Here is a 23694-nt window from a genome sequence, read left to right as displayed (position 1 = left end):
ATTATTTCTTTTATATATTTTATTATGATAATAATAACAAGAAAAATAAACTCAAGAAAAGTAACTGATTATACTAACACCCTTCATTATTTAAATATAAATATAAGTTAGTACATAGCCTTTTACATTCTAAATATTTTACAATAAAGTGTATGTCAAACTATTTTACATCATTTCTATACACGTATTAGATTCCTAATTACTTAAGGTTACAAAATTTATTCAGTACCTAAGTATCATTTTAATCTAACCTATAAGTATAAGTCTCCATATTGTCTAGACAGAAATTTGCTACAACTCCTCGGTTTTCAATTATTATATAAAATTTTGATCGATCTTCATAAAGATAAACAGCAACAGCCCATCCTTCGTCGGACAAGTATAGATTAGGCATGATGATTTTCTGGAAAGGTTATCACAAAATAAATAAATGTGAGAAACATCTCAGTAATATCAAGGTTTTATAACTATAACCATTTTTCTCAAGTAATTTCATAAAAATAAAATAATGTCATAAATAATAATAAATAATAGATTGTATAATATTTAACTGAAACTAATTAAGTCTCAATTTTGTGGGTCTCTGCACGTGAAATAGTCTGATTTGCAGAGCTCAAACCAAATAAGGCATTCCTTACAAATATACCATTTGATCTCAAACTTTGTAGATCAGTTCACAGCAGCATCATACAGTTAAAATTTATATATTTTATTAACATTCTTTGGTACCAAAAAAATTATCAATCTTATATCAAACTCTATAAAACTAATACTTTAAATCAAAACAACAGAGAAACAATGATACTGAAGATAAAAAGAAAGCTTAAAACAAAATTTTAAAGGAAAAATGACGAAGTAAAAATATGATTTCAGTTTTTTCTTTAAATAACAACTAAAAAAACAAAGAAAAGATGTAAGAGAATGAGTTATTATTTCTCTCAATATAACCTTCCACATTATTTTGTTCTCTCTTCCCCTTTCTTTTTTCTTTCGAATTCTGCTTTCTATTTCCTTTCTTTCTCTTTTGTTTTTTTTTTTTTTTGTTCTCCGTTTCCGTCAAGTAATATATATATATATATATATATATATATATATATATATATATATATATATATCGTGTAACAAAAGAATTTTAATCGTTAGATTTTAGTTAAGCTCTAACGAAACAAAATAAAAATCCTAACGAAGTAACCATGACTTTGCAGATAAAATCTTACTAACTGTCGTCATATAAGTATCATCATCAAAATTTTCTGAGTAGACGTGTTATTGTCACGTTAATATATATATGGGTTTTATTATTCTACTTCAATATAAGATAGGTATCTTATGTTGCAGAGATAAAATTGGTGGGTCCCACCATTACAAGAAAAAAAGAAAAATGTGAGGTGCGGAAATCGAAATGAGAGAGTAGGAGTGAAGTAATTTTATGTAAAAGGAGAGTAATATTTCCCTATATATATACTCTGAAACAAGGATACGTGTTTTTTGAAAAAAAATGCGTGTCGGACACCGACACGTTCCGACACGCGTCCGACACGCAGTTGACTTTTTGGGACACGTTGACTAGAGGGACACGCGAATTTGACCGAATCGGACACGCAGTCAACGTATATAGACACGTTTTGGGACACATTTTTTGATATTTTTTTTAAAAAAATTAACCTCTCACCCCCGTCCCAACACCACAACCCATTCTTTTCCAAATCACCCTCCTTCCACCCCATTCCACCTCCAACCACCGGTCACCCACAGCCCCATACCATCTCCACTGCACCATCTCTCATCTTCAACCTCTCCTCTTCTTTCACCGTCCCACCCTTCACCACCCATCATCACCGGACATATCATCTTCCCGAAACCCACCGATTCAGCTTGAACTCTCACGTTGAGATTTAGAGACGCAGATCCAAGTCTTGTAATCTAGTGTATTCGTCCTCTAAAGTACAACGAGTGAGTTTTGTTATCTAGTGCATCAAATGACATTGTATATTCAATTTCAAATTTGATTTTAAATAATAATTTTTTAATACACTATAGATAAAGTTGATATCACATCGTTCACATCTGACCCTAGCTAGCTATAATATGCACGTGATTGTGGGCCAACTACTATAAATCAAATTAAAACAATATAAAACTAAGAGAAAGTGATATTTTTTAGTTTGATAAAGGCTTCAAATCTGCCTATAAAAAAAAGTGATTCAAACCTAAACATTTTAATTTAAGTGTATAAGTTATTATGAGTTGTTATATGTATTAAATGTAAACTATATTATATATATTAAAAATATTATTTAATATCAAAACGTGTCCCAACGTGTCGAAATTTAACATTTTTTAAAATTAACGTGTCGGGGTGTCGTATCGTGTCGTGTCCCGTGTCCGTGCATCATTGTATATATATATATAGACAGGATCCTTTGACATGTTAAAATTTGACATCTCATCTGAAAGCTATTAGATCAAAAAAGATCAACGAGCATGTGACACCATTGATTTTTTTTTTTTATCTAATGACTCTCAGATGAGGTGTCAAAAGATCTTAGCTTATATATATATATATATATATATATATATATATATATTATTGTATTTATTTTTGATTTTTTATTTTTATTTTTTATTTTTTTATCTATTATCTATATATTATTTTATGATATTATCATTATTATTATTATATTATTTTAATTTTAATATTTTTTATTTTTATTATTTATTTTTTAATTATAAAGCTATTTAGAAATAACAGCATAAAATTTGGTCCAATATTAAAAGCGCCAAGGTGGAGATCATAGCGCCAATATGGCGCTTGTATCTTGAAGGTGGCGCTTGAATCTTGACAATAGCGCTCTTAGCGCCAAATTTTTATTTTTATTTTTTAAAATATTACATTAAGCAAATGAAAAGGGATAAATAAATATTAATTATATCGTAAATTAAAATAAAAGTGTTGATACAAAGTTAAATAACAATTGTTAAAGTTTAGGGGATCATGTTCACTTTTGTACTTTAATTAGGCACATATAAAATTCTATAGAATAAATATTTCCAGGAACGATTTCATTAACTAGAACTTTATTTAAGAATAGATTCATATACTACCAATGTCTTGTTGGCGTTCTACTTCTAGTAGGAAATTCCATTTAATATGAGTGACAATTTTAACACGACTCGTTAACACAAAAAATATGTGTTCAGATCGATCCATTTTTAAATTCATGTCGTATTCATTTGATAAAAACTTACACGAAAAAATTCATATCGTGTCGTATGTTAACCCGCGCATCCAAAATTAACTCGAGTTAATAGTCTTACTGATTATTTGTGTTGTATCGTGTCGTATTGTAAATAGGTTATTCAAGTTTTACTATGTCATGTCACCTGTATTATAAGAGAGACACTTTGAAGTTGTGAGTTATTTGTGTCATATGGAAGGTTTTAATCTAATTTCAAATTCATGTCGTATTTGTGTTGAGTGTATTTATATTTATATCAAATTTTTATCGTCTCATCTCCACCCGAATTGTCACCCTCAAATTTTAGATGTTAGCAGGAAATGTGTTAAAGAAAGAATATTGTCAAGGATGTTTTGGATTGAATTATTCTTAACAATGATAGAATAAGAAACAAACACACATGGTCAAAAGTATAGTTAGTCAACAAGGTCTTACTAACGACTGAAATATTTGACAACTCAAAAATTTGCGGATCCGGTGTGAAAAATCACATGACATGGTAAAGTAGAAAATCATAACCATACAAAGGTGGATCAATGGTAATAAAAGATGAGAGAGAAAAAAATAATAAAATAGGTAGTTACAAAATCATAACCATTGATTTAACTTTGTATGGTTGTGATCTTCTCACATGACCGTGTCATGTTTTTTCTCACATTAGAGGATCTATTTCCAAAATTTGCTGCCAAAGAAGGATTGCTTTTGCCAAAGTTAACTGCAGATATCTCGGTCATCATCGGTTACCAACGGTTTGAACTTCTACTTTGACTCAATTTTGCAGTTCAACTTGATGCAACTTTGAAATTTCCCTTTTCACACTGAATGTTTGATGCACTTTATATTCATGAAACATTGATATTTGACGGACTTTCCATATTTTTAGTCAAGTTTAATTTTTGCACTTTACACTAAACACATTTTCGCTTTCCTACACTTAATGACCTATAGGGGTTACTCGAGCAATTTTTTCTATTTGCAGGGTTCAAACTTGAAACTTTTAGTTGAGGAAAACAAGCTATATAGCCCTTGAATTAATGGTTATTGGTCTCTATTAATTTTTAAGTCATTTGAATTATTCCACTCCATATTGACACATTTTATTTTAATAATTATACTCACTTAATTGGACACACACCACTCTCTTTGTCTATTTCATTTACTTCACGCAATTTGCATCACACTTAGTCAGTTTAATAGTTATCTGAGTGACATTCATCGCATCATCAATCAAAAGTTATTTTTAATTGACAAATCTCTGCAAAAATGAGATCCCATATTGAAGGAGGATTAATTTCAAGAATGACAACTTGATCCAAGATCTTCACCAATTGATTGACGAAGTTGTTAGGATTTATCGATTGATTTGTTAGGATTTGTAAGTTAAATATTGATAATTTTCCTAATAAACATTAATTTAACTATAGAATGAAGCAAATAAAAATGTTAATTCTTGTTATGGACAAGTTAAATGGTCCCAACTTTTTCTCCTCAGTGCATGACATGTACTAAGCATCTCACCCCATCATCCTCTCTTAACTTTCATCCACTACACATAATCACCCACTGATCACACTATGACATCACTAAGTCACCTGCAAAACCACTCACTTTGCACACAATCTCTTTATAATTTATCTATATATGGCCCCTATAGAAAATGAGAGAAGAATCTCTTCAATAGTCACATATTCACAAGTTATATCAGTATTCACAAGGTTTGCCACCATGGCTACAACCTTTATAGTTATACCCAGAGCAGATCATATCCACTAAGTAGGTGACCCACACACACCCCTTACTCATACCATCAGACTATTGGCTAAAGGTAATGAACTTCCCATTACCGGTCATCTCTACCTTTACTTTGAAGATATACTTAGTAGTTATCAAGCTAGACATTGGTGTTTAGCTCCGAATATTTAGCGTCGTATGTGGTAACTGTAAAGCTTTAATCCCACATCTGATCATGGCAAGTAACGACATTCACCAAGACCCATCAGAGAATGGACGATTCCATGCATAATAAGAAGAAAATTCCTTCTAGTCTGATGCTATGAGTCATTCCCTTAATACTATTGGACATCCCTTAATGTTAGGAGGCCTCATTCCAAAGAGAGTCCATGTCGTACAAATACACCTCAAAGAAACGCTCGAGCTCGAGACTCAATGTCTCCTGCACTGAGCTACATTCCCTTGTCTCCACCTGGAGGCAAGAAGGAGCGCGCAATGGAGTGGATCCAGGAAGCCGACGACAACATTCTCGGGAGTCAAGAAGCCCTCCCGGGCGACATACTACTCAGAACTAGGGAGATAAAGACCATCACCAATGGGACCGAAGACATGAGTATCCCCAAGAGTATAGTCGTGGCCCCAAGAGACGAGGTGCAAGGAGATCGGAGGAAGAAACAAGAAAAGAAATGGAGGACATTATCGGCCTAATTAGAAACACGAATATCATCATCACACCCATAATCCAGAGCAACAGAATTTCCAGGGGGCAAACTAAAGGGAAGGGCCACCCAGCCTATTCCGAGGAGGAAGACAGTATCATCAAGGCCAGCAGCAGAACTAGGAGTTCTAGAGATTTTATCATGGCCCAGAGCATCATTATGGGTTCCTTGGAGTCCATCACGACCCAGAGCATCCATACAGGTTCCCCCGGAGGAGGGCAACCGTGGAATCAGCAAATAATTGTATCACCACGGGTTCTTTACCCGTGCACCCGATTTCCCCCAAACTTCCAAGTTGGGACATCGGGAACCCTTCCTCACTTGGCAGCTGAGGGCGGAGCCAATCTCAGCTTAGTTCCGACAACCAAATAATTTGAAGATGTTTGATGGAAGCTTAGATTTCAGAGAATTCATCAATGTTTATAGTGTAACAATGTCATTATATGGGGAAATAGATTCGTTATTGTGCAAGACCTTCCCTGTTTTCTTGAGAAATTAAGCTTTGGAGTGGTTCACAACCTTCCTAGACAATTCTATTGACAATTGGGTGGATTTAGCGAAATAGTTCAGTCAGCAATTCGCACATTGTGGTCCACAACTGAAGACCACTCATGCTCTATGTGGTGTACAATAAAGACTCGAAGAAAGCTTGAGAGAGTACTATGAAGCTTCATGGCGGAGTCCAAATAGGTTTGTGGACTCAAAACTTAGACATATTTGTTATTGTTTACAATCGAGCTGTAATCAAGTGGCATTTCTAGTTCTTTGGCGTAGAAAAGACCGCTACCAAAGAGGAGCTCCTAGACATATTCTGGAAGTTGGGTTTCTCAAAGGGAGATGGGTTGGGGGTTCCGTGAAGTAACGTAAGGTTAGAGAGAGGATAATCCAAGTTCCAAGAATCAAACTAAAACAAGACCAGCTCGCTTGAGAGGAAAAGGATTCAGAGAAGGATTCAGGGGCAAATTCACCCCATTAAACACTTCCCGAACACAAATCTAGAAGGAAGTAATAAACATCGAGATGCCAACATACAAAGACCAGCTCCAACCAGGTTAGTTTAAGCATAAATGGATATGACCAAGTGGTGTGAGTTTCACAGATGTTATGGGTACATTACATTGAATGTTACAACTTGCGAGATAACATTGAGTAGTGATCAAACAAGGAAAGATGCAAAAATATATCAAAAGAAGAGGACAAGATAATTGTATAAAAAGGAGAAAGAGGGAAGGAAGAGATCCGACAGAAGCAAGAGCCCGCCTAGGGATGGGCAGAAAGAAGGAAATAAGGAGCAGGAGAAGGAGCCCACTTCTCCACTGTCTAATCATGTTGAAGTCAGACGAGTGTGCAACTTCAAAAAAGAGGATTGCTTAGTCGTGCACATCAATAATATCAAAACAAAATGGATGCAAATCAATTGGATGAGACTTACAGAAAAGGAATATGAGCTAATTTTTTTTCGTATTTCTAATTCAACTCCAACTATTTAAAATAAATAAAAGTATGAAGTAGAAAACACAATATGCAGTGATTACCTTTTCTCTTCCCCTTTCCTGGATCTTTTTCTTCCATATTGATTTGAATCTATCTTCAAAATGAAAAAAAGAGAGCAACTATAACTATGACCAACAAGTCGAATGAATCCAAAAGATTGTCGAATGTTTATATAATTTAATCCAAAATTTTCCCGACTTTGGTCAATTTGTAGAATTTACAAGATTCATAGGAAATCCCTCTTTATTTGATTTTGTTTATTGTCTGATTCCCACTAATGAAGTTATTTCTCAACTTGTTGATTTCTTTGAGGAAGGCTCAAGCTTCACTTCCATAAAGGCCGCACATTTATATGATATTTATCTCCTCAAATCTATCTACAACTGCTTTTTGGTTACAAATTTCAACTTTATCATTTAACACATTTATTCTTATCCTCATAAAACTTACACGTATATAGAGCCTTTGGGTCATTTTTCAGGAGCATGTGTGTATTTTTGTTTATCATTCCTAGTACTAAATGGATCGAATTACTTAGAGAGGAGAGGTTTTCCTTTATATATACTTCTAAACTACTAACATCAGGCTTTGTGTTTCTTTTCCTTTATTTTTAATCATGTGTTTATTCTAGAAATAAGGGAGAAGGTAGATAAATTTATGGATCTCTTTACAAAGAGAAGATAGATTTCCTCTAAATAATTTTCCTTTTGCTGAGCTATGACTGGTTTAGCATATTGAACAAAGAAACTGCAAAAAGCCACATTATTTTGAACCTAATTTCTTCATAATTTTGTCAATATAAGATCTGCATATAAAATATGAAATAGCAATAGAGTTTTATGCCTTTTTGTAAGCGGGAGAGTGCTCTTATAAGTAACATTGTCATTCTTTTCAATTAGAATTTGCACCATATTTATTATCTTCGTTGGAGAAAATTGATTTTATTTTAATTAATTAAGTATCAGATACACAGAACCATTTTGCTTCTTCAACAGTTTGGAACTTGTTGCCTATAGAGAACTTCAAGTATTGGACACACTTTGATTGCATAGATACATCTTTGGATTCTATTTTTAATTATAAGTGACGTAATACATAAACATATTTCAACCAATTGATAAGCACATCTTATATAGGTTGCCTAATGGATGGTCATATGGAAAAGATTATTTTTCAAAAGAAATATATGTTGATAGTGTTAAGTTTTTCCAAAGTACAGTTTTTTCATTCTTGACTTTTCAATGTAGATGCAAGAGAGCTTGCCTTTTGAATAAGTTGTAAGATATTTATGTTTGACAAGCTTTCATATGGCCATGTTAGGCTTTGAAGGGGAGCCGATGTTTGTAGACAAAACATTCTGCTTTGAGACCCTTGCAGGACTTCACCACAATATAAACCAATATTAGAGTATGAACTTCTACTCACCAAATTTAATAGCACATGTGTGGTTCCTTCTTTAACTCTTCCTGTCTCTTATATTTATTCTTGTTTTTTATAAGCAACCTAAAAATTAACTCATGACATCTTCCTTGCAAGTTTGCATATTTCATGTTTTTCATGATGCAATACATCCACCAGCGTCATAATTCAATGACAAAGCAATTACAATCCGGCTAGAAGCATTAAGTCCCATGTTCTTCTGAGACCATGGGCACCCGAGTTCAACAATGAACCATAAGCATTAAGTCCTTATTCTTCTGAGACCATGGGTACTCGAGTTCAACATTGAACCGTGAACATTAAGTCCCATGCTTTTTTGATACTATGGGCGCCTGAGTTCAATATTGTACGACGAGCATAAAGTCCCATGTGTAACATCCCGAGCACTGACGAGGGCGGGGAGTGATCGCCGGTGCAAAGAGGCACGGACAAGGAGCGACTCTTGACAAGCTTCCAGCGGGGGGTTACATGCATGAATGAATCGAATCGACACCCGAAAGAGAGGAATTCCAAAGGCTGTGCAGGTATAAGACTGCACAATTTGGGATAACTTATAAGAATTAATTGGTACTACCTATGCCAACAAGATGCATCTGCTTTTCGGTAGCCTGGATCGGAAGAACTGCACAGTTAAGCGTGCTTGACTTGGAGCAATTCTGGGATAGGTGACCTCCTGAGAAGTTTTTCCGGAAAGTGTGCGAGTGAGGACAAAGCACACTGAAAAGTCTCGTGTTAGTGTGTGGGGACAGTCGTTGATTCTTGAAGCGGCCGGGCGTTACAAGTGGTATCAGAGCAGGGCCTCTCATCCAGTACGGTGTGGTTCGAGGACGAACCAGGCGGAAGCTGGTGGGCATGTAACATCCCGAGCGCTGACGAGGGCGGGGAGTGATTGCCGGTGCAAAGAGGCACGGACAAGGAGCGGCTCCTGACAGGCTTCCAGCGGGGGGTTACATGCATGAATAAATGGAATCGACACCCGAAAGAGAGGAATTCCAAAGGTTGTGCAGGTATAAGACTGCACAGTTTGAGATAACTTATAAAAATTAATTGGTACTACCTATGCCAACAAGATGCATCTGCTTTTCGGTAGCCCAGATCGGAAGAACTGCACAGTTAAGCGTGCTTGGCTTGGAGCAATTCTGGGATAAGTGACCTCCTGGGAAGTTTTTCCGGAAAGTGTGCGAGTGAGGATAAAACACGCTGAAAAGTCTCGTGTTAGTGTGTGGGGACAATCGTTGATTCTTGAAGCGGTCGGGCGTTACACGTGGTATCAGAGCAGGGCCTCTCATCCAGTACGGTGTGGTTCGAGGACGAACCAGGCGGAAGCTGGTGGGCATGTAACATCCCGAGCGCTGACGAGGGCGGGGAGTGATCGCCCGTGCAAAGAGGCACGGACAAGGAGCGGCTCCTGACAGGCTTCCAGCGGGGGGTTACATGCATGAATGAAACGAATCGACACCCGAAAGAGAGGAATTCCAAAGGCTGTGCAGGTATAAGACTGCACAGTTTGGGATAGCTTATAATAATTAATTGGTACTACCTATGCCAACAAGATGCATCTGCTTTTCGGTAGCCCGGATCGGAAGAACTCCACAGTTAAGCGTGCTTGACTTGGAGCAATTCTGGGATGAGGAGTGATCGCCGAGCGCTGACGAGGGCGGGGATGGTTACAACCTTTTCAATAGTCACATATTCACAAGTTATCTCAGTATTCACAAGGTTTGCCACCATGGTTACAGCCTTCAGACTTGTGCCCAGAGCACATCCTATCCACTAAGCAAGTGACTCACACACACACCCTTTACTACCATCGGACTATTGACTAGAGGTACTGAACTTTCCATTACCAGTCATCTATACCTTTGCCCCGTAGATATAATTACTACCTATCAAGTTAGACATTGGTGTTCACGTAACTTCAAACAATTCTAAATTGACAAATCTTGTTTGGTTTATTTCTTTACAAAATGCAAAGAATATTAATTACCATCAGCTTAAAAGGGGACAGTAGGAAAACCATGGACAGTAGGAAAACCATGGAGGTTTGGTTCAAAGCACATTCAGAATGGTCAGATTAATAATTTCCAATATTCCCTCCATCAAATCCCCCAAAAAATGGGAGAACTTAAATTTTAAGAACAAGAAGGATTTTGCGAAAATCCTCAATTCCTTCAACTCACTTTTTTAAACTCTCAAACAAGGGAAGAAATTAATAAAACCCTCATCTTCCTTTCATTTTCCTCCTAAAACTAACTCCCAAACAAGCCTTAAAGAAAATTTTCAAGTTTAGACCATGAGAGTCATAAAATGAGTTCTTTTACAGAAGCAATAACCTGCAAAAAGTATGATAATAATGCAAGTTAGGAGTCATAATTTTAATTTACACAATTTTGCTTCTCTCTTAAAGTTAGTAATTAATCAAAAAATAAATATAAATACAATATTAGCTACATCTCATGGTTGTAACTTCTTTTTAACTTATAGCATTGATGATTATGTTTCGATAAATATACCCCATTTTTAATTTTATTGTGTCGAAATTTTGACCAGGAGTACTTTATTTTTTTCCCCCTTGCTCATGTACCATCCAAGAATTTTAGTCAGGTACTTTGTTTAACGTTGTTTCCCAACAGGCTCCGTGTAACATTCATTATATTGGAAATGCATCATGGAAGATTTCGGTCATTCACATAAAGATTTGCATGGTTACTGATAGAACACTAGCCAATAAAGATTTCAGTCATTCACATAAAGATTTGCTTGGTTACTGATAGAACACTAGCCCATAAGGATTTCCAAGGACAGCCAAGTATATTTACTTCATTCAGATCGCACACTATGCTCGTTTGTTTCCGTCATTCCATACAAGATCAGCTCACCTGAGAATTAACAACTACAGAAAACTATTATTGCTATGCTATTAACCATAAACCATAACATTTGAGGAGGCATGGCCTCTTTCCTAATCACGACTCCATACACTGAATCTTTCATATACATTTGTATACATAATTATGTATAAATATTTCAAATAATTTATCTTATTTAATTTAAATGTATTTGTGACCTCATCCTTGGTTGAATTGGTTTTTAGATCATCATCTTTACCTGAAAAGCTGCTAGACTTGATTATCCAACGCTTTAACCCAAACAAAAATATCTGTTAGCAAATCATCCCACCCTCCCTTAGGTTAGATAGAAAGGAATTGCTGCTTGGCAGCAGATATTATCTAAAATCTTAATCTGAAATACATGTCTCACAGTCCCCATTTTGTGCTGGACCATCACCTCATAGCTGCTGATCAAGATAAGCATCTCTGGGAGATTTGGGGGACATAGGAGATCCAACGGCAGTTCCAAGATACCCAATTACATTTTCAGAAGCATTCTTCAACCAGGAAGTGCTTCGAGTTAACCAGCCACCCTGTCCTTGTTCTTGCATTTCGTTACTGCTTTTCCTTTCTTCCTCCATCAATATATCAACCCACCTCTTGGCCATAAAAGTCTTTATGGCTTGGACCCCTTGATTTACAATCTCCATTGGTGGCATTTCAAGAGGATTCTGCTGCAAGTTTAGTTTGAGTAAATTATCAAGGCGACCAAATGTATCAGGAAGTGCATGAATCTGATTATTGCTGAGGTCCAATTCCCTGAGGTTAGTCAAATCACCAAATGTCTCTGGAAGTTCTTTAAGGTCGCTGAAGTTACTGCTCAAGTTGAGAACTTCTAGATTAGTCAGCCTCCCAACTGCAATAGGAAGCCCACGTAGCTCATTAAAGTGAGCATCCAAATAGCGCAAGGACTTCAACTCACAAATAGATGACGGAAGAGATCGAATCTTGTTCAATTGAATCATGAGTTTCTGTAAGTTTGGTAATTCATATCCAATGTTTGTCGGCAAATATGATAGACTGTTAAAGCTTACATCCAGCTCCACCAGTGACCTGATCATTCAGTATAAAAATAAAAAAGGGGTTCGATCAATGATAATTACAGCATTTATAGTTTGAAGAAATTCCTAAATGACTTGAGTATGTTTTCCTGCCATGAATAGTTATTTAAAAAATGAGATGATAAATGCAGAAACAGAACATAAAATTGGGAATGAGAAAATTTAAATTGTTTGGACACTAAAGTAGATTTTCAAAAGGCTGAAAGACATAATGATATAATATGATATAATACTTATAATTCGACAAATTTAAATAAAAAACAGTTCTTGCTCATACATGTGTAAAACTGCTCCTACTATCACTAGTCTAGTAATCTACATTCAACAGGCATGGCTTTCAAAATACTCATATGAAGCTCTCCACTAAAGTTAACCATCATTTCTTAAAACATGGTTGTTTGTGTCCAAAATAAATGTAAGCTTTAACACATGGATGTTGGTAAAATGGCAACAATATAAAAAATGTTGCTCTTATGAATTTCTCACATACCTGCACTGACAGATGGGATCAGGAAGAGCAGTCAGCTTGTTTCCAGAGACATTGAGCAATTTCAAATTCTGTAACAACCCAATTGAATCTGGCAGTGATTCCAAAAGATTTGAAGAGAGATTAAGCTCCTCGAGATTTTGCAATCCAGCTATTGAGTCAGGAATTGCCTATTGTGTTGCACGGAATATATTAGTATATATGTGAAATTATAAGAAAGGCTGGAATACTGGATGAACTAAGTAAATCAGTACTTGCAATATGATTTTAAACATATCAATGGAGCACCAAGAAGCAGACACATTAAAAATGAAAGCTGACATTAACTATATATTTCTGTCACAAGTAGATGTAGATTTCTGAAATAATAGTGGAGATTAGCATAGTCATTTATCCATTTTTGCACAAAGATACACTTCATGCATCAGCCAAAACGGGTAAAACTTGAAAAAAGAGAGTAATTGATTATGTTCTATGGCTAAAATAGAATGATGTGAATATAATAATTCCAGGTAAAGCCCAATAAGATGAACTATAAAATACATTATAAAGGAAACATTAAAGTTATTGCAAGGAATTCAAAAGGATAATTTTGTTTTGTTAGTCTTCAAAACTGTTTTAGTACATTATACGTGAAAATTGGTCTCCCTAATTCCAAAGCAGTCACGCTTTCCATATGGAAGGATAAAATAGCTTCATTGCAAAAATAAAAATTTGCAAAACAAGTTTACATAGTTGCTTATTTGTTCATTTTCTTGACTATTCTCAATTTCCCATTAATCCACTATGGACACCAATCTTCGTTAGAAAGCGTTGTCTTAAAAACCGGACCAAACTGGCTAGTTTGAATGAAAAACCAGTGAATTGGTCTAGTCACTAGTCTGGACAATCTAGAAAACCGAAAAATTAGAGAACTGGTGGAGAATCGGTGGAATCAAAAACCAATAAAAACTGGTAAGAAGTTGAATGGGTTTTTTTTTTAATATTTTTATTTATTTATTTTAATATTTTTATTTAATCGCAAATTTTTTTGAGACAAATAAAGTCACACATATGGATTGTTAATAATTAGTATTCTATTATTGATTTTTTATCATGCAGGACATATAATATAGTCCTTTTAAGCTAATTTTGAATTTCACCTAATTTGACTTCTTATGATTTTATACTAGCTTATTACTTGATATATTGTATAATATTAAAAATATATATTTAACTAGCACCATGTTCAACCATAGTTAGACCAGTAAACGGTAAACTAATGTCTTTACTGATCCAATGACCAGTCTGGTTTTGAAAACAATGTTAAAAAGGATAGAGTAATAAAGAGCAGGTACAAAATATTTATTTTCCGTATCTATAAATCTACAACTACATATGAACTTAGCATAAATAAAATATAAAACAATACCAACAAATTTCTTCACAATTGGCTGAATGCTCATATGCAAGATATTTGAGATGGTAGAAGTTTCAAACCCAAATTCAGCCCTAGTTTCACTCGAGACTCACTACAAATTTCAGCTTCAGTGATTTAAGTTTACTCCCTACTCCATCTTCATCCTTTTGTCAAGGAACAAATTGAAATAGCCGACAAAGAAACATCCTTAATAACAAACGGATGAAAATTCCCACATACAAACTCTATTTACCAAAGGAGCAATCATGATTATTTAAGAACTGCTTCACAAACTATAAAAGGACAAAAGACTCAAGACCTCCATCCACTCTGACAGTTCAGAGTATACAAACTGAGTTCCATCTGCAAATAACATGTGTGGTTGGGTTGTTTTTAAAACATGCTAGTTGATTTTACATGTTTCCATTTGCTCTATTGTGCTTGTCAAGACACAGAGGCAAGCAACACATCACAACACACATTCAAAATCCTAATCAAATTCAATTCATCTCAAGCAGGCTAAAGCTTCTAAAAGTGAGTTTGTTACTAAAATGCATAAATACTTCAAAATCAAATAAGTGAACAAAGAAATAACCAAAAAAATCAAATGAGTTTACCGAAAGCTGATTGGTTGAAACGTCAAGCACCACCAAGCCAGGAATCCGGCCAAATGCCTCAGGCAAGAGCTTCAATCTCCGGCTAGAAAGATTCACACGCTCCATTCCTTTTCCGTTGGCCTCTTGCAGTATCTCCACAACCTCTTCATTCACCTCCTCACCAACGATTCTGTCTCCTTCTCCATCGTCACCACCACCATCTTCGGCGGACTCGTACATTTTCACCAACCGCTTCTCCGCGTCCTTGAGAAGCTTCTCGTAGGCCTCGTGCATCTCATCCAGCTGTAACACCGATTTCAAAACTCGCTTCTCATTTTCCGCCGATTCCCTGCACTGCCTCTCCTTCTCGGCCTGGTGGCTCCGCCACGCGTGGATCTCAATCTCCGGGGGCCTCGGCAGCAGCACGATCTCTTCCAGCTGTCGGGAGAGGTGGGCCTCGAGGTCAGCTAGCTGGGCCCGAGCATTGTCCACTTCTTCGTGCGTGGGCCGCTCGCCAATCACGTTGAGTACGGACCGGGCCTGCGAGACTTCCGCGATGGCCCGCGTCATGGAGGCCAGGAGTTTCGGGTCCGCGAGGTAAGGCATTTGGCCCACGATTTCGGAGGGCGGCGGAGCGCGTGGCTGTTCGATGTCGAATTGTTCGGAATCGGAATCGGCGGCGGAGGCGGCGGCGGTTCTGGGTGTCAATGAAGGGAGACGGGACATGACGTAGGAGAGAATCGGAAAGGTTCGTGGGTTGGGATCCATGGCGTTCGAAGCAAGCGATTCAAGAGAGAGAAAGGGAGAGAGAGGGTTTTAGTTTGTGAATAATGTGAATTTATGATGGTGAAGAATTGTTAAATAGAATAAAATGCACCGTTGAGAATATCGCTTTGGTTTTGTGTGTTTGTTTTAGATAAATAGCGTTGCCGGTAACTGGTAAGCAGCTGCAGCATGTGAACAAAGATAAGGTCACGCCACTCTTGGGTTCATTTGAGCTGGCCAATCAGATACTGGGAATAAATGGGTCTAATATTTTATCGGTCTAGTTTTTTTAACCAAAATTCATTCCCTAAATGTTTGTTTTTTTTAAATAAAAATGTTGTACTTAAACAATTATATATAATAAGTTTAATAATGTGGAAACAAATAATCGGTCCTTTGTATAGGGTGGGAGCACAGGAAAATAGTTCTCCACTGTCGAAAAGTAATTATATTATTTAATCATAATTACTTAGTGATTATTAACGATGAAATAAAAGAAAAAAATATATATAATTTTTAAATAAGTGGTTGTGATCAAATAACATAATTATATGACTATTTTATTACATAAGAAGATTCAAATTCCTGCAAAAAATATGATAAAATAAGAGAAAGAAAAGTATATGCTTTTTAAATGAGTGGTTGTGATCAAATAACATAATCACATTACTATTTTTTTTACATGAGAAGATCCAAATCTCTGAAAAAAGTGACACTGGTTAGCAAATTTTTTTTATCCAAATATTTATGAGACTCTCACACGTCAAAGTGATAGCGAACTTGGTTCAATGGTATTTTTTTTGTGAAAGGAACTTGGTTCAATCAGTTTTTTTTCTATGAAAACACTTCACATGTCACAAATTTATTGGCGTGAAGTTTGCTACCGACAGTCCCGTAAAAAGTATTCTCACGTCGTATTTAGATAAAAGATTTGACATCACTGTTGCGGGAGTTCTTGAGTGTGGGACAAGTGTAGTCCGAGATGTAAAGAATTACATATCTTTCTTTTTCTTTTTTGAAAACAAGAATGACACATCTTCATCTAACTTGTCGCACAAGGTTTGGAATAATGTCGTATGGTATTAGATTGTCCATTGGAAACTGCGAAAAAATTTATGTTTTCGTCTCATTCTTGGTTGCCATCGGAGACAAAGGTGTTTTGTTGACAACCACCCCCCTCCCCTTCCCCCTTTATGGACTTGCTGTTGCCATTGAAGGGTTTTGTAAACTTGGATATTTGGGGTTGGCCTGAACCCCAAAATATCAGGTGCTTTCTTTGGCAGTTTGGCTTGTTGCTAAAGGGGGTTTGATGACAAGTGATATCAGATTCCAGAGAGGTTTTGCTTCCCCTGTAGTGTGTCCTTTGGTGCAATTCCTACCCAAAGTTATACATCGCTCGTGATTCTCAAGTTGCTATCTAATTTGCTACACGTGGATGTGGCCTACTCACCCATGTGCCTCCATTGTGGCAAGAATTCAGGAATTCAAATCTCGTTAAGGTTGAAACCCACTATGGCTAGCCTAGTGGTGGTGGGGTGTGTGTAGTGTTTAGTAAGTGTGTGTTGCCCCATGTACTTAAAACAAAATCTCGTTAACCTTGGAAGGTAATAAAGTGGCTTACTTTAAGAATGCGACAGGTACGATTTGGCTCCGAAATTAAGGATTTAAGAATAATAAATTTCTTTAAATAAGAAGATTACTATTAAATTATGACGTGTTTCAGCTTATTTTAAGATGAATTTTTTTTTTTTAATTAAAAAAGCTTTTAAGAATTAAAAAAAAAAAATCATTTCTACAAAATTCTCAAATGTTTATGTGACAAATTCTCAAAAAAAATTTCCAAGTAGTGACTACAGGTGTGATTCCTGTAACCAAAAGCTGACCCAAAGACCTAAAGATCCATATCTGTAGCCTACAACCAAAAAATAAACAATTTGCAGCTTATTATATTAGAGTCGTGATAAAGAGATAAGATAACACAAAATATTCCTGTACAATTTTATTTTATTTTATTTTTGGTACATTTATTCCTTTACAGTTAACTTTAACTATTTTTGGTAGTTAGCTCTTTTTGTACAGAGTTATATTTAAAAAAAAAATTATATATAAATAACTACTATATTTTTGATCGGATACAGAAATCTAATTGCACAGAAAAGTCATTTTTCTTCTGCCAAATACAATTTATATTTATTCAACATTGGCCATGTCAGTTCTGAGACGTTAACAAAATCTCTTTCTGAACCAATTCAAATATTTCCTTCAATCGAAGGTTAAACTTGGCTGTTATGTTCCTGTTGATCCTTTGCTGAAACTTGGAGCTCTTAAGCCACATACTACCAATATATGCATCACACTTGCAAGCACAGTCACCAAGAGCGGATTTCTCAATTTCGTACCTAAAATGAATCTGCAGGCAGAGAAGATCACATTCTCTTCAGTGGAAAAAAATGAACCTAAGTTTATAACAAATACAGTAAAGCATAATTTCCAATTTAGCATACACGAAAATGATCAGCAAATGGGACACCATGAAGGGCCATAACTTCATTCACAATCCAGCCTCCAGTGTTTGCATTTGGAAATTTTTGTTGTGTGCACGTGACTTCACCACCAAAAACTGACACATGCCTATTGAATTGATAAGAAACACGCCTTTCATAGACATCAGGCTTCACTAGTTCCCAGGTTGTAGTTTCATAGTTAATACATCCAGTTCTCTGCATAGTTTTATGCTCCAAGTTTCCTCCATCAAAAATTCCCATCACTGATCTCATCTGTGCAAGAGTAACACAATGCATTGAAGCTACAAAAACTTAGTACTATATGCACAAGAATCTTAATTCTTGAAGAAGATAATTACTGACTCATCTACTTAGGAGTTTTCTTATTCCATGCCTCCCAAATACGAAAAATGCTAATTTGTTTATTGAAAATGAAAGACAACTTGCACAACCAGTCTCTACTTTCTTTTGGAAGGAAGAAAGGTAGAGCATCCAAGGCGAGATCACAACCTCCTTTACACCAAATTGACTTGCTGAAATCAGGAGGTATCAAATTATGAATTTAATTTTGATCAACTGTTAATGTAATACTTTAAAAAAATCATCACCAATCATGTATTGCCAAATCATTAAGAGAGTCTGACTATTACAACAATCACCTTGGAAGCCAAACTCTTTTAATGATGTGCTAACACATCATTGCATTAGTGTCTAAACAAATTCACACTTAAGTGTATCATATTTTAAACTTGAAAATTATTCCCTCAAGAGACTACAGAAGAGTTTTTGACTTGGCAGTAAATAGGAACAAATACTCGTGTTTATTTAAGAAGGCTGCAAAACTATAAAGTGAGAGTAAATTTAATCTTCAGTTTCATTGTGGCAATAGTAATTGATTGCTTACCTTAATTGGAAGTTCTGCAGAGTAAATCTTGGACATTTTTGCTTCATCCAGAAGGATAGGTCCAGTGTCTTCAGGAATTACTAAGTCATCCTCTTGATCTTCATGCTCTTCTATAGGTTGTGCTTTCTGATAGGGGCTTAGTATTCTTGTTCTCCACAAGGCCATTATTGTTCTTTTATAGAAACAAAATGTGTTGTCAGTTGAATATGAATAAATTCCATCAATTCGGTAGATAAGATTACAAAAAAAGCATGCCCAACTAATACCTCGAGGCAGCACTAAATGAAACAAATGATTGAAAATGAAACCTAAGTCTTCCTTCATCATCTTGAGACTTTGCACCATGTCTTGCATCAAGACCTCGACCTCTTCGCAGAGTTATGACCAATGTAGGGCTTCCCACCGATGCCAATGATGGAGGAAGCACTTGAATGTCTTCAATATCTTCCCAAAGGAAGAAAAATTTGGTTTTATGTCCAAACAAATTGGCATAAAACCCCAGAATCCTAGCTGAAAGAAACAGCCGACCCTGCAGCAGGAAGGCATACTTTATTTAGTTTGTGGAGCTCATTAATTAAATATCACCAAGTAGATTATTATATGTTAATTCATCATGACAAATTATTTTGAAATATTATATAGTCAACAAATATTTATTAGAAGTATGTGTTTAAATATGTCAACCACATGCAGTACCTGCAAAGGCATTTTTCTCTTCAGGTAACATGTGAAATCATTGATTAGAAATTCTTCCGGAGGCAACCCAAACAGTTTCTGGAATGTAGAATTCCTTTGAGGTGATCGCAGATTCAACTGCCATCCAACCATTAATAGTCAGATACAGTAAACAGTTATAAATGGTCATTATACAAACAGAAAAAAAAAAACACCAAATGGTAGAAAAAAATATTGTTAGACATATTGACACATGTATACATGCTGTGAATAAGAAATTCATATACATGGGGACAGGGAAGGGAGCGAGTCAGATTCCTAGTACTTACCTTTTTGCCTACTTCCTTTTCCTTCTTCTCCAAATATTCCTTGATTGTTTCAACTCCTCTATTATTGTCAAGGAAAATTCTCAAATGCAGCTTTGATTGAGAAGACTGAGCAAGCTTTCCTTCAAGCACGACCCACATGTCTGCCAATTCTGTTGATGTGTGCTTTAGGAAATTGATCTCAGCATGTCCAAGTGAAACATCCTGGTCAAATGGACCATCAAAATCAAAAACTTCCACATCTAAAACTGATGGTGGTTCTTCCATAGCATCAAACTCTAATATCTCTGCATATTAGTATAAATACCAGTAAAGTTATATTCATTTCAAAGCAAAAATATTGTAAGATAAATAGCAGGTTAGAAGGCCAAACCATTCCATTGAGGATCTGACTTTTGGAGCTTGACAGAGCTTGACCTTGTTTGTCCATTGCAGGTGAAAACCACATAGGGATCTGACAACCCTGTTGAGTCCAAGGAGGCCAACTCAACCCCCTCAATTAAAGCCACAGTAAGAACCCATCCATCACCATTGGCTTTCAGGCCATGGTCAGTTCCTGTGGTCAAAAGTAAAGCTTCAGATGAAGTCACTTGACAATGATAACAAGCAAAATAATAGGTTCAAATAATATGCTTACCCATTTCAAATCTAGCTTGCACAAAATGAGAGACCATATTATAAACACGTTGCAACTGGATGATTAAAATCCCACTTGTAACAAGTTCTCCGAAACTATCTGGCAACTCAAGCCCCCTAAATTCCAAGCCCCGAGGTAGACTTGGACCACACCTGAAAATATGCACTAACACATACAAAAGCATAAAAATGGTAGAAACTACTGTGAAATTCCAAAAGTATTTGATTGCCTGCCACCAATTCCACTGGTCTTCTGTTTGCAAAGTTGCCAACAGGTGTTCCTTGTCAGATAAATCTACCTTATGTAGCACCTTAAAATTATGAGCTAGAAGGTTGGAGAACTGGTTAAAACTCTCCTTCAATCCCTGTCGAGTCCCGCTTTCTATCATGCCTTTCATCATTGTGCTTTGGAGGAAGACAATGCCCCAAGATACTTCAAGATGGGAGGATTCCTCTCCAGAAGATAACTCTCTTCCAGGCATTATCTTGTAAAGTAATTCAATCCGAAACGTATTCCCAAATGGGACCTCAGGCGTGCTTACACTAACAAGTACAGCAAATTCCTCTTTAGTCACTCTAATGTAGGTTTGCTCCTCAGTGGCATTAACAGCCTTAACTAATTTCGTAGCAGCTTTTGTATAGGAAACAACTCGTGTTAAACAAGACATATCTCCTTGTTTCCATGACCATTGCCCCTCTTGCATATTTGTTGTTCCCTGCAGTTCTGCCAAATCTTTCCTAAACTTTGAATTGGGTGCAAAAAAAAATACATTAAGATCATAAGGAGACACTGCATAAATCTGATCAACTAGAATACCACCCTGCAAATTTTCAGGCATTTCTGGTTTGTTGTCTCTTGATTCCATTATTGCAATGGCCTCTTCAAAGCTACAAGGAGATGAATTTTCCTGTACACTATGCTCATAATCAGATAATGAGTTGGATGGTTCTGAAGAATCCCCATGTTTTGAGCCTCCTTCTTTCTTATTGAAAATCTTATCCACACGATTAGCAATTACCTTCAGCAACTGTTTGCCTTCACCCATTTTACGACAAGGTGACTGGGATGAAATGTGCAGACCTTCAAAGTGTTTTGAGTCCTCAATTGCAATAGTTGAATTTGGAGAGTGCTTATGATTGATAAAGGAAGGAAGGCCTTTACAATGAAGCGAAATGGTAAGGAGAATTTTCCCTGGTTATACAAGACATTGGAGCTAAAAATCAGTTCTATTTGTTGTATAAACTAAGGAAAGAAATAAAAAACAGTGGTTTAACCTGTGAGGAACAAAACAGTGTATAAGGTTACAATAGAAAATATTAGAGTGCGAAATGCAGCACCAGCTCATGATTTTGTCCTGTGGACACATTTTATTATCACTTTTCCAACTGAGTTCCTTAGTTAGTGTTACTCTGCCGATGCATAAATTCTAGACATTCTATAAAAAGTAGGAATCACGAGATTAAATGTTAATAATGTTATCTACCAGTATAGTCAAGTTTCAACATATTGCAACTGTGAGGGGGGAAAATAATCTAACTTTTAGCAACAAATATGAGGAAAAAATTGACAGAAACCAAGTGCAGGAAAGATCATATGATGTCTCATATAACCAACTTAAGCAGCACACAATTTACATAGTAATTTTCTTATAGATGTTCTCAATTTAATTACAAAATTGTTAAAGGAGTATTTAAAGTTCAGAAGCAGCATAAATATATCATATACAGTGAGACCACCCAAAGAATCAATCAAAGGTCACATATATAGTTTACGAAAATAACGTAGTGAGGGAAACAAACCACAATATATATTGAAAAATTTCCCACTCTTGGGACATTTAAGAGAGAACCACGTGGGCGGCAAGGTTTGCTTATCCTCAAAAGCAACTGAACCTACAGGAATCCGTACCTCACCCAGAAAATCCAGAGAACCATTGATCACCTTGGATTCATCATCATTATGATTAACAACAGAGACAATAAGCACGTCCTCTACATCATGAACCCTGAAAACAAACTCCTCGTTCCAAACGGGGCTGAACGTGTTCCTTAATATCCTAGTCTTTAACTTAAACTTACCAAGTTTAAGCTTCACATAGGAGTCCTTCACGGGTAGGTCTTTGGCTTCTAATATACACACATATAGCCTCAACATTTTATAATAAAACTTGGGTCTTTACAACTTGCAAGACATAAAGCAATAGAGTAAGAGAAACGGGTGTGAATGGGTTTTACTGTAAAAGGCAAAGAGTGGTTTTTTTGATTCGTTGGGACTGAACATGTGTTAGAAGAAGACGTGGACGTTGAAGGTAAATGACACGAGGGGTGAGACAGTGACTCAGCAGAAGAAGGTGGAATGGGAGAGAGAAATCGAATGAGCGGTTTGCTTGAGATGAAGGCAAATGGTCAAATGAAAGCTTATTAGTCATTGCTTTTGGAACATGGTTTTCTCACAATTCAGCTTTGGTTGTTTTGGGACAGAACATTTCCCTTAAATTTTGATTTCGTGTGGCTTTGTTGTGTTGGGTTGCGGTTGCGGTGCCAAAAGGGTTTGCTTTCACGATTGATGTCGTCAATATATGATGAGTACAACTATTGCGGGATTCTAGTCACTTTCCTCATTAAAGTATACGAATTTGGCGGTGGGCGATAACTTTTGCAGGTTGGGAACGTAAATAATATTCTACATTGAATGTAAGTGAATACAATACAAACACACAACCGTCTCACTTGTGAGACTCCTAAGTCCCAACCCATCTAATGATGTTCAAATTTGGAATTATCATATTTTTTAACGGGAACAATCAATAACTTTTCTAATTTTTCT

At 36.1% G+C, this 23694-nt stretch overlaps 2 protein-coding genes across 3 annotated transcripts; both read right to left on the bottom strand.

Moving 5' to 3' along the window:
- Window positions 1-11560: 11560 nt before the first annotated feature.
- On the bottom strand, window positions 11561-15898 carry LOC133289634 (plant intracellular Ras-group-related LRR protein 9-like). 2 transcript variants are annotated; one of them, XM_061487616.1, is made up of 4 exons: window positions 15476-15898; window positions 15079-15436; window positions 13066-13232; window positions 11561-12567 (listed from the first exon to the last, which is right to left on the bottom strand). In XM_061487616.1, exons 1-4 carry the CDS (start codon window positions 15823-15825, stop codon window positions 11913-11915), a joined length of 1530 nt encoding a protein of 509 aa, XP_061343600.1. In that variant the 5' UTR covers window positions 15826-15898; the 3' UTR covers window positions 11561-11912. The 2 variants fall into 2 exon arrangements, with proteins under 2 accessions (XP_061343600.1, XP_061343599.1); XM_061487615.1 differs by having other exon boundaries at window positions 15079-15898.
- A 2133-nt stretch (window positions 15899-18031) lies between these two features.
- On the bottom strand, window positions 18032-23022 carry LOC133289633 (C2 and GRAM domain-containing protein At5g50170). The gene is made up of 9 exons (XM_061487614.1): window positions 22668-23022; window positions 20869-22059; window positions 20605-20787; window positions 20235-20518; window positions 19927-20043; window positions 19497-19759; window positions 19231-19402; window positions 18327-18599; window positions 18032-18232 (listed from the first exon to the last, which is right to left on the bottom strand). The coding sequence occupies exons 1-9, from the start codon at window positions 23020-23022 to the stop codon at window positions 18032-18034; spliced, it is 3039 nt and encodes a 1012-aa protein (XP_061343598.1).
- Window positions 23023-23694: the final 672 nt, after the last annotated feature.

This window comes from Gastrolobium bilobum, unplaced genomic scaffold (assembly GCF_033153095.1).
Source record: "Gastrolobium bilobum isolate Gb01-03AN ecotype WA unplaced genomic scaffold, APGP_CSIRO_Gbil_v1 utg4863, whole genome shotgun sequence".
Lineage (NCBI taxonomy): Eukaryota > Viridiplantae > Streptophyta > Magnoliopsida > Fabales > Fabaceae > Gastrolobium > Gastrolobium bilobum.
The sequence above is the reverse complement of the archived record's forward strand: the minus strand, read 5'-3'. Positions and strand labels throughout refer to the sequence as shown.